The sequence below is a fragment of the Podarcis pityusensis genome (assembly GCF_964106645.2).
Source record: "Podarcis pityusensis genome assembly, chromosome: 1".
In the NCBI taxonomy this organism is placed as follows: Eukaryota; Metazoa; Chordata; class Lepidosauria; order Squamata; family Lacertidae; genus Podarcis; species Podarcis pityusensis.
In genome coordinates this window covers 119604616-119616790 of record NC_138028.1, presented here as the reverse complement: position 1 = coordinate 119616790, position 12175 = coordinate 119604616, and the positions used below count along the sequence as shown (strand labels likewise).

At 44.5% G+C, this 12175-nt stretch overlaps 2 protein-coding genes across 2 annotated transcripts in view; both read left to right on the top strand.

Moving 5' to 3' along the window:
• The window catches only part of LOC308458351 (glutamate decarboxylase 1), a 69754-nt gene that overhangs the window by 31841 nt on the left and 25738 nt on the right, over positions 1 to 12175 (top strand). The window lies entirely within an intron of this gene.
• LOC308458266 (glutamate decarboxylase 1-like) lies at positions 2125 to 8949 on the top strand (the record flags this gene model as incomplete). Its single annotated transcript, XM_080973201.1, has 2 exons — positions 2125 to 2416; positions 8855 to 8949. The coding sequence occupies exons 1-2, from the start codon at positions 2140 to 2142 to the stop codon at positions 8947 to 8949; spliced, it is 372 nt and encodes a 123-aa protein (XP_080829327.1). The 5' UTR covers positions 2125 to 2139.

The window sequence follows — 12175 nt, the reverse complement described above, 5'->3', positions numbered from 1 at the left end:
ACAGACCTTCCTGGAAGTAAGCCTTGCCCCCAAACCACCAACACACAAGGGGATAGTTTATAGTTGCCCAGTGATGCAGGAAAGGCACTCTGTACATGCTCAAAGACACTTGCTCTTCAGAGAGACAATTGTGTTAGTTTGTTGTCGCAAAACAAAAAAGAGGCCTGAAGCACCTTGAGGACTATTAGATTTATCACAACACAAGGTTTTGTGGGCTTCAAGCTCTACCATCAGACACATGTTATTTTTGTTCTGTTCTTGAGTATGGAAGGAAATATTGAAAACAGTGGGGCCAGAGTTCAACAGGAGCAACAGCCTGTGTAACTATTCTGACCGGGTCCCTGTATTTTTAATAGCTTGCTTAAAAGCAGAAATTCAGCAAGTGGCCTCATCATCCTCCGTCGCCACCTCCCCACCGGATAATATAATATATAATATAATCTGACAGACTGAGGATAACACTTCATACCTCTGACCAAGCAGGCTCTGGTTAGTTCATGAAATTTTATGCCATAGTAAATCTGTTAGTTTTTAAGATGCCACAAAGTGTTGTTCTGCATAGTTCCTCATAGTCCCAGTCATATAAAGCAGGCAGAGTGGTGTGTGTTTTGGTTCACACCACACTTCTTTTTTGGCTAGCCCCCCGCCCCCCCATTAAATCAGGGTTCACCAACCTTTCTGAGAATTGAGATGGAATCCTTTTCTTCCCTACACTTCTTGCATTTCTCCAGTTAAAGGGTTACCTGCCTGGGGAGGAGGGGGGGCCTTGAGACAGGTGTGCCAACTGCTTTTCAGCTAGGGATCTAGTGCCTTTAAGAGTTGTGTGACAGGCAAAAATCCAGCAAGTTCCTTTCTCTCTTTCTTTTGCAAAACCGCTCCCAGTCAGTGCCCACAATACTGGTGTTAGCTGGACCAATGGTCCGACTTAATATAGCGCAGCTTCCTAGAACCCCAGAATTGGAAGGGGCCATGAGCGTCACCTAGTCCAACTCTCTGCAATGCAGGAAGATTTCACTCAACGTGGGGGCTTGAACCTACAGCCCTGGGATTAAGTGGGCCCTGGCTCTAAATAGGTTAGAGATACCGGTACCTTCCCTAGATGCAGTGATGAGGAGAGTGAGTATGGAGACAAGGACACTCTTGCTTTCTGGGGGGGGGGGGGGAATAATCCAGAGCACCACATCCTGTTTTTACATGTGTATGTACTAACACGGATCAGAATATCCACATCTCCCCAAAGCATGCATTGAAAGAACGCAGAAATTCCATCCATTTTCCTGTTTAGCTACCCTGTTCTTGAGCACAGAGATGGCGAAGGGTTTTAGTGGTCTTAAGTTTGCATATTGGTATGCTAGTGGGAGCTATTCTGGATTAACCAATGGCGCTGTGGGTTAAACCATAGAGCCTTGGGCTTGCCGATCAGAAGGTCGGCGGTTCGAATCCCCGAGACGGGGTGAGCTCCCGTTGCTCGGTCCCTGCTCCTGCCAACCTAGCAGTTTGAAAGCACGTCAAAGTGCAAGTAGATAAATAGGTACTGCTCCGGCAGGAAGGTAAACGGCATTTCTGTGTGCTGCTCTGGTTCGCCAGAAGCGACTTAGTCACGCTGGCCACATGACCCGGAGGCTGTATGCCGGCTCCCTTGGCCAGTAAAGCGAGATGAGCGCCGCAACCCCAGAGTCGGTCACAACTGGACCTATGGTCAGGGGTCCCTTTACCTTTACCTTTAGCAAAAGACAGTCAGTGTGGTGTAGCATTTAAGAGGGTTAGTCAACAACATGTTGCACTGTTTCTTGTTAGTTGTATAGTTTTGCTGATCCAAAAATTAATTTAAAAAAACACGATAAAAAGAGTGTTGGCCACTGGGGAAACCCAGATTCAAAGTCCCACTTGGTCAAAAAGCTTGAGGTGCAACATGGGTCCACTCATTCCATCTCTCAGTCTAACCTTTCTCACAGGGTTGTTGTGAAGATAGTGCAGGTGACTTGTTAAGAGTCTGTGTACTTCCTTGAGCTCCTTGAAGGAAAACCAGGGTATAATTGTACTCAGTCAATAAACATGCACTTAGGAGTAGCTTGGCAAAAGAGGATGACATGGGGGTGGGGAGAGATATCGCACACCCTCTTGTTGGCCTCCCTTAACATGGCTGTTGTTGTTTTATCGGTCCCTTCCTCAGATCTGCTACCAGCTAAGAATGGCGAGGAGCAGACGGTGCAATTCCTCCTGGAGGTGGTGGACATTCTCCTGACGTATGTGAGGAAGACCTTCGACAGGTCCACCAAAGTCCTGGACTTCCACCACCCACACCAGCTCCTGGAGGGCATGGAAGGCTTCAACCTTGAGCTGTCTGACAACCCAGAGTCACTCGAGCAGATCCTGGTGGACTGCAGGGACACACTGAAATACGGAGTCAGGACAGGTGAGAGAATGCCCTGGAGCTCTGTCCAGAAGTGAGGGGTATGTGGGCAAGGGCTTCTGCCAGGCCAGAGTCTGAAGGCACACAAGTTGTGGCACCCTGGCTGAAACCAAGAGCATCTGGGTCTGGCTAGTGCCCAGATGAGAGACCACTGGGGAGCCAAATACCGTATTTTTCGCTCCATAAGACACACTTTTTTCCTCCTAAAAAGTAAGGGGAAATGTCTGTGTGTCTTATGGAGCGAATGCATGGTCCCTGGAGCCAAATTGCCCAGGGGCGAAAAGCAGATCATGCCTTTTTTTATTATTAGAAAAAGGGAAGGGGGTGTTGAAACAAAACCGCTGAGCAGCTGATCGGCAAGCGATCGGGAGGGATAAGGGACTCTAGATATAAAGGAGGCTGTCTGGGAGGGGGGAGGTAAAAGCACATGGATCCTCAGGATTTTTGCACTGGGTCACCCCAAAGTCACCATCAGATCACATAGCATGTCCATGGCTATAGCCTGCATCAAAAAATCACACATCCACTGTTTCGTGGGGCAGCAATGGCATGGCTCCACATGGATTCTCAGGATTTTTGCATTGGGCTACCCCAAACTCACCGTCAAATCACATATCATGTCTGTGGCCACAGCATGAACCACAAAAATCATACATCCACTGTTTCGTTCAGAATATTTTTTTCTTGTTTTCCTCCTCTAAAAACTATGTGCGTCTTATGGTCAGGTGCGTCTTATGGAGCGGAAAATACGGTATATACCACCTTCAGTTCCATCATGGAAGAAATGCCAAATATAAATGTCAAAAAAGAAAAGAAAAAGAAAAACACTTCTCTTATCCCACATACTTCCAAAAAGGAAAGAAAAAGAGTCTTATGCTCTCATACTGAGTGAACTTAATTTTGATGCCTTTCATCCTGGTTTCCATGAGGCCTATTCCCAAGAAAGATGTTAAAGATTGGGGTGTGAGTTAGCTGGAGAGAGGTGGTCTGGACCAAACAGTTGTTTCTGAACACGTGTGGACTTTGATAAACATGCAGTGGCTGTGATCAGGGTCAGCCCAAGACATTTTGGTCCCTGGGGTAAACCACAAGGGAGAAATAAAGATCTACATCAGGAACAAGGGTGGGAGGAGACCAGCAATGCCTGGTCTATTCTCCAAAAAGCCACCGTGGAGGTGGTATTAGGCAGGGGGCTGCCAAGGAGGCAGCAGATCCAACTTCCAATGGGTATACTGGGGCAGTGGGCAGTGCATTCCTTGGAGACTGGATCTGCTGCCCCTGTAGATCTTGCCACCCGAGGCGGTCGCTTCACCTTGCCTCATAGGTCGGCTGGCCCTGGTTGTGATCCTAGCTGGCACACTTTCCTGAGAGCAATTCCTTCTGAACTCAGAGGGACTGGCTTCTGACAGGAGCACTACAGAGCGAGGAGGAGGGTATAAGGTCGTCCCGTCCCCCCCTTATATTTCTGACTACATTATTTTCCAGGAATGTCTATATATCTGGGCATATTATGAAGCATATCAAAAGCAGCAGTGCCAAATGCTTTTAAAATGCACTGCTTCCCTCCTGCAGCTTAACTTGAATATATGCAAGAAGCAGGCTTTTCAAATTTGTCTGTGAATTTGGCTCCCCACCCCACCGCCCTACCTGTCAGACTAAGGAAACCCGTCCACCATGGCCATACAGCTTCCCTATAGGATCAGACTGCAAGCCTGTGCTTTCCTGTGCATGGGGCCTGAATCTCTCTCTCTCTCTCTCTCTCTCTCTCTCTCTCTCTCTCTCTCTCACACACACACACACACACACACACACACACACACACACACAGAGCCCTTCCTTTCGAAGTGAATCTTGCCTTGTTGCTTACAGTAGGCAGACTGTTGGCAGTTCCGTTTGTCACTCAGATGGGCATTTTTGTAGTGTTGGGTGTAGACAGCGCAGACAAGCACATTTGAAAAGTCGTAATCCCTTTCACTTGATGAAATGCAAGTGGCGTGTATCTCGGGGGAACGATATCATTAGGTAAATGAGGGCATTAATGACACTGAACTTGCAGTTTTTCTTCTTTATGTTCCCAAGACATTTAATGCCAAAAAGCAAAGAAAGGAAAGGGGGAGAATTTGGTTTCTTGGGATCATTAATACCTGGCCGCCCTTCTGATAACTCATCGGGCAAGGGGAGTCTCCGGTTTCCAGGTCTTTTCCGATAAAGGTATCAAATGTAATCTTCCCCCATTCATTTGTGAGTATGGGTTTTTCTCAGGCCAACTTACATGTAATTTTCAAGAAGGGGTGTGTGACTGTTTTAAATCTCACAGGGGAGCTGTCCAGCAGAATCAGCAAAGTTTCGCAAGCAAGTTCTGGCGCTGAATAGCAGGTGAACTGGCCAGGAGACCAGTGTGGGGTCATGAAGCAGTTACACCAGCAGCTTCCAGGAAGCAGCTGAGGGTTTCTGTAGTGAGTCAGGCTACCCCACGCTTCTTGGTGAAGCTTTGATCTTAATCATACTTAAGGTGATGCATTCAGAAGAGGGCTGTGCCATTAGATATGAGCTACTTTTTGGACGTGGGTGGCGCTGTGGGTTAAACCACAGAGCCTAGGACTTGCTGATCAGAAGGTCGAATCCCCGCAACGGGGTGAGCTCCCATTGCTCGCTCCCTGCTCCTGCCAACCTAGCAGTTCGAAAGCACATCAAAGTGCGAGTAGATAAATAGGTACCACTCCGGCGGGAAGGTAAACGGCATTTCCGTGTGCTGCTCTGGTTCACCAGAAGCAGCTTTGTCATGCTGGCCACATGACCCAGAAGCTGTACGCCGGCTCCCTCGGCCAATAAAGCGAGATGAGCGCAGCAACCCCAAAGTTGGTCACAACTGGACCTAATGGACAGGGGTCCCTTTACCTTTACCTTACTGTTTGGACTCGTTTTCATTTTTGTTTCTGATGTCCCAATGATAAGCACAAAGAAGCTAGAGTTGGGAGAATGAGTCCAGTTTGGGTGCATTATGAAAGAACTCTGGCTGGAGTGTAATCTCAGGGGTTCCCTTGGGGTGCCCTGACCCCTTTACAGCCTGGCTCAGGTAGAGGCTGGCTTGCAGTTAGTCTGGGCATCAACTTTTAATTTATTTTTAAAAGCCAGTTGTTCAAAGTTCTTCCTTGGGAATCTTGTTCAGGAAAGAATGGGGCAAAATGATGTTCCTATGCCCTGAACTTAGCCTGAGTAGATTGTCCTATGCACTTTTACAACTCTTTATAAAGAGCAGTGGAGCAAGGAAACAAAAGTAATTTTTGAGCTGGAAACTACTTTTTATCACAGAGTAGGTGTTGGAAAAGGGGCAACAGCCACCATACTCTGCTCCAGTATTTATTACTTTTTAAATTTATAACCTGCTTTCTTCCATCATGGAACCCGCGGTGGTATATACATGGTTCAAGTAATAAGCAGACCCAGACCTGGTCTGGTGAGATGGCAGTAGTCTCATGTGCCTTGTCCTAGATATTATGACATATGGGGACACAGTGCAATGACAGCAGAGCATGCCAGAATCCCTAGGCTGAAATCAGCCAACACACATGATGCTACTCAGCACTGAAACAGAACATCACATGAGGCAGCTCAGCCACCTGTCATTTTGAAGGATTTACCAGCTCCCATTGGATCAAATAATATTTGATAGTTGGGAGCTAAAATGGGTAGGTAATACAGTGCAGCACATCATGGTGGACCTATTCATCGCCTTACATTGCTGCTATGGCTAGATTGGTATTGCACACTCTCCATGCTGTTACTCCTTTAAGACCTGGGTATTCGCAGCTGAGCAGTTACCAGATGTAATATAGCTTCATACTGCATTCTGTATGAATACACATAAATCCCAGAAGGATGGTTACCCAAACTTTACTTGACTACCTTCATGAAAGAACATCCCACAGTCTCCCTCCATGGCTTGTCCCCATTGCAGATGGAAAGTATTTCCTAATATTTAAGTTAAAATCAATACTTCCATAATTTAAAATCATGAGTTATTGTCTTTTCTGTCATGAGAGAGATCAAGGAGAGATCAGGGACCTTTAAAAACAATACTACGTGGTCCACTGCTTTCACCAACACATGTTTACTCAGAATTAATATGCACTGTATTCAATGGGGCTTAACTCCTAGGGAAGAGTACGTAAAGTTGCAGCCTTTACAATTATTTAATGCAGGGAGAGCTAACTTGTGTGGCCTTTCATATGCTGTTGAGCAACAGGCAGGGGTTATGGGAGTTGTAGTCCAAGAACATAGGGAGGGCCACATGTTCAAATGGAAAAGTTGTTTTGTCTCAGATACTGAAACGAGTTTTCCGTCACACACAACAGTTCTGTACGGCAAGGTTCCTAGAATACTTTAACTCACAGCAAGCACTTGTACCTGCAGGACAGATTAGTTGTGACTGACTGAGTCCAGTTGGTTGCAGTGGAAGTGATGTGCAGTGCTATTTTTCTAGAAAAAGAGGTGCCAGAACTCACCACAAACACCTCCCTTGTTCTCTTATAATGGCAATGGTGCACACCTGAGAGGTGCTGGAACTGAGTTCTGGTAAATTCTGGCTGAAAAATGCCCTGGTTCTATGTGACTAACTTTAGTTGGATTGGGACCTTGTGCTTTGCTTTCATAACAGGTTGTTGAAAAGACAACTGTTGTGTTTCTATAAGTGCCAGTCAGACATGCCTACCATCCTCAGTTCAAAGGTCATATCTAAAGTTAGGTGACCCAGGCGATCAGATTTGTGGGGAGGAGAGTGCTGGGTTCAGGGCATGCCTGACACTAGTTTTCTACTTTCATATTTTCTTTTTTGCCATCATGGTGCAACACCATTTGGATTTTCAACCTTGGGCATCAAATCATCTTGGACTAAGAGCTAGTGTGGTGTAGTGGTTAAGAGCGGTAGACTCGTAATCTGGGGAACCGGGTTCGCATCTCCGCTCCTCCACATGCAGCTGCTGGGTGACCTTGGGCTACTCACACTTCTTTGAAGTCTCTCAGTCCCACTCACCTCACAGACTGTTTGTTGTGGGGGAGGAAGGGAAAGGAGAATGTTAGCCGCTTTGAGACTCCTTCGGGTAGTGATAAAGCGGGATATCAAATTCAAACTCTTCTTCTTCTTCTCTTCCTCCAGCTCATGTTGATTTCCTTGGAGTAAACATTATGTCTTGCTAGTTGAATCCAGTTGTTCTTTTTTTGTTTTAATCACAGTATGAAGGATTTAATTTTTCAATACTTACAGAATGAACAGGTTTGGGTTAAGTCTTGCTAGTAGGGAGGGATGATGTGGCCGCTGAATACCTGTTTTCACTGAAGTCATGAAAAAATAGTTCAGTGATTAGATTTAGATTTTTCTAGGGCCTTTTGAGTGTGTGCATCAAACCTTAATGTGAGTCCTAATATGATCTGACAGTGTTCTTCTCTGCTACTGGGCACCAGGCAGCTTTATGAACTTGTGTCAGAACAAGCCATTAGGTTGTCAGCATGGTTTTGCATGAAATACGTTTTCTGAATTACCGTCTGTCTCTCACTCTCAAAACCGATACTTTTTCAAAGCTAATTTTCTTTCTGAAGGTCACTTGAATAAAGCTCATTGGTTGAAAATAGGAAACAAAAGATACTCCTTAAATTGTGGGTCAGGATCCTCTTTGCTTCCATGATCTGGCTATAAGAAACGGGTTGGCTATCTTTTAATCAGCTGCTAAATAAATATGCAATCAGCCATCCTGAATGGAAGGTCTCAAAATTATGTTTTCCTAATAGGACGCTAGAGGGAAGGGATGCTGTGACAGGTGTCTGCTATATTTTTTAATTCGTTAGTAATAATAGAAGATATACAATAATTAAAATATTTATAGAACTGCAGTCAAAATATAAAATGAGGCATCCCAGAGCTGCTTCTACCTCTTTGTCATTCATTGCCTGTAGGGCTACAAATGCAACCCTATGCATGTCTACTTGGAAGTAAGTTTCATTGAATATAATGGTGCTTATTCCAAGATTAGTGGGTATGGGATTTAAAGAAGAGCAGAGGTAAAGAAATAATTACTATACAATAAGCAACCTGATCCACAGATCCATCCCTATTTATTGAGACTTAATTTTAATGCATATAAATCAAATGCTGGTGCATTCTAGATTAACACACTTCTCTGAAAAGGAGGAGATGAATGCATGGAGTTAACTATTGCATTTCCCATTTCCCACCTACCTAAATTATAAACATGTTTCCTTATTGTAACTAGCAATAACAAACAGTAGCATTTCTAGTTTGAAGGCATAACTTTATGCAACACATATTGCAAAATCATTTTTGGGGGGCTACTGATAAAAGAATGTGAAACCTCAGAGAACCAGAAGCAATGCAGTTGCATAGATAATATGCATGTCTCCTTTAGATGGTGTCATTTGTTTTTCTAGGTCATCCTCGCTTTTTCAACCAGCTCTCTACAGGGCTTGATATCATTGGCTTAGCTGGAGAATGGCTGACGTCTACTGCTAATACAAACATGTAAGTACCTTAGGACTTTTCTCTCTGCTGTATGGTGAGAAGGCAAAGTCCTGTAGATGTTGGCCTACAGTTCCCATCATCCCTGACCATGTTCTGTGGGCTGGGGCCGATGGGAATTGAAGTCCAGCAAATGTAGAGGGCACAACACTTAGTTATCCTTGGGATAGAGCAGGGGTAGGCAACCTAAGGCCCGGGGGCTGGATGCGGCCCAAATGCCTTCTCAATCCAGCCCACGGACGGTCCAGAAATCAGTGTGTTTTTACATGAGTAGAATGTGTCCTTTTATTTAAAATGCATCTCTGGGTTATTTGTGGGGCATAGGAATTCGTTTATCCCCCCCCCCCCCAATATAGTCCAGGCCACCACATGGTCTGAGGGACGCTGGACCTGCCCATGGCTGAAAAAGGTTGGTGACTTCTGGGATAGAGCATTACTTCAGTGTGCTAAAAACAAAGACAGATGAATTGGTTAGACTGTCTCTGTTTATTTTTTTCTCCTCTTGGGTTTGGACTCTGTTCTAAGTAGACAAGGATATTTAAGGGTGTGTGTATGGGTATGTAGATAGAGAGCCAGTGTGCTGTAGTGGTTAATAGTGATAGACTCATAATCTGGTGAACCGGGTTCGCGTCTCCGCTCCTCCGCATGCAGCTGCTGGGTGACCTTGGGCCAGTCACACTTCTCTGAAGTCTCTCAGCCCCACTCACCTCACAGAGTGTTTGTTGTGGGGGAGGAAGGGAAAGGAGAATGTTAGCCGCTTTGAGACTCCTTCGGGTAGTGATAAAGCAGGATATCAAATCCAAACTCTTCTTCTTAATTAGGGGTTTAACTTCTGTGATACTGTGGCACCTAGACCATATCAAGAAAATTAAGGGACTTGTGGAGTCATGCTGTTCTATGACATGGGCGTAGCTAGGATTTTTGTTAGGGGAGCAGGACTTTTGGGGGGCAGAACCAACGTGATTGGTCAGTTAGTTAAGTATTTCTATTGTTTTACTTGATGTAGGGGAGGCATCTGCCCTACCCCCACCCCGGCTACACCCATGTTCTATGGTGTGGCTAAATCTATGGGAGGTTGGCAGGTGGAGGGATGGAAACAGGTAGCAGAGTTAAATATCCACAATAAATAGTTCTAGAAATTCATTGGGTGCATCATCTATTTATCTTCACAACAAATGGATAGGAGGGTGAAACTGCTTGCTGTGCACACATTAGGAAAAGTAGCGTAAGCATTCCAGCTGCTGCTGCTGCTAACCCTCATCTTGGGAGATAATCAGGGAAAAGCTGATCCATCTTCTCCACTTTTAGAAATTTCTCCTGGTTCCTTTGATAGGTTCATTTCACATATTCTGAATGAGAAATTAAACTAATACACAACCTAGGCATATTAACATTTATCTGAACCTGGCTCAAGGTTTACCTCTGTCTGTCTTTGAAGTTGTCCTGAGTATATTCAATGTTGTTGCGGGGTGGTTAAGATTTCTTTTTGGAATTCCCCTGTTCGAAGTCTTGGAATTAGAAGGCATGCTGGCTACAAACCTGAAACTAGTTGTTTGTTTGTTTGTTTGTTTGTTTGTTTGTTTGTTTGTTTGTTTTAAAGATAACCAGAATATCTGGAGGAGTCACACTTTCATATTTTCTGTATTAAAAGGAGGGCTAAAGTTGAGTTACAATCAAAGCCTTCCACTGGAATTGATGTATAAAAATAAAATGTGCTCAGAAGGTGAGGAGAGACCAGAACTAGATTTTAAGGTTATTATTTAATCACCCGTAGAAGCAGTTGGTAAGACGCTCTTCATTGATGCAGAATGGATTAAGAACCAGAAAGTGGAGTGATAACATACTCAACTGAATTATTAGTCTTCGTGTTATGCTTTAACATAGTGCAAAGAAGGACTTTCAGTAGCAGAGGAGAAAATTACAACTGTAGCTAGCGTTAGATTCCATCATTTTATGAAATGCAATTATCTTTATTGATACGGAGGTTGCGGGGAAAAAAGTTAAAATGACGTTCAAGGTGATTGTTGGTATCAGTCCCCGAGACCCACTGAAAGGGATGGAAAGCGGGTGTGAGACACGCCTGGAGGCAATTTGAAATTGTGTATTGATTTGCATGGGCTTTAGAAAGTGCGACATGAGAGGACTCCAAATACTCATCAGCGATCAAAAGGCAGGTTTCTATTTCAGACTGCTGTTAGATGTGTGCAGTGATGACTACATTCACAAGCAGCTGAAAAATCTCACCAGATGGAAAAGCAAGTTCATTTTGGGCAAAATGACAACGCATGAAGGAGCTTTTCCTGCAAATGGAAAAGCGAACTTTCTGCCACTTGCACCATCCACTGATAATGCTCTGTTGGTTTCAATGGGAGAATTAAACATCTGTCGCTCCTTGCTTGTTTGTTATATACTGCCCAATAACAAATAATCTCTCAGCAATTTACAAGTAAAAAAAAAAATCAACATGCATAATAAACACAAACTCCAACAACAAAATAAAACCAGGGTAAAATCAGCAGCAGAACATGGTGTCTATACAATGGCTCTACAAAGCTCTGGAATGTTTTCAAATGGAAATACCTAGTGTAAAAAAGACAATAAAGACATTTCCAGGCAAACCTATCCAAGGAAGGGCTTTCCACAACCGGAGAGCCACCACAGAGAAGGTCCTCTCTCTCATAGCCACCTGCCCCCCCCATTTGGTGAAAGCACCCAGAGAACAGCCACAAAAGACAATCTTGAGGTCTAGAGAGGTGTATCTCCGTCAAGCAATCTTGCCCCGGGCCAGTTTTGGCCATGCGAGCACTTTGAAGTAGGCCTGGAAATGGACTAGAAGCCACTGCAGACATCAAAATACTGGTCTAATACTTTGGTGTAGTCTCACATGCAATGCATTGCAATGATCCAAACTAGAGAATGCCAGAACATGGATAACGGTAGCAAGGCTATTTTTGTCTGGAGTGGTTCCTACTAATTTATCTGCCTAACCTGATGAGAAATGCTCCAAGCCACAGAGGCTACCTATGACTCTAGGAAGAGCTGGATCAAATATAGGGCTGCCATACGTCCAGATTTTCCTGGACATTACCAGGATTTCAAAGACAGAATTGACACCCGGGGAAATTTCCGAAAGGCGGCACTTTGTCCTGGATCTTAGACGAGTCAATTGAAAAATCATGTGGTGTTGTTTTGGTGTTTTTGTAAAAAGAAGCTCAACAACTTTGGGGGTGTCC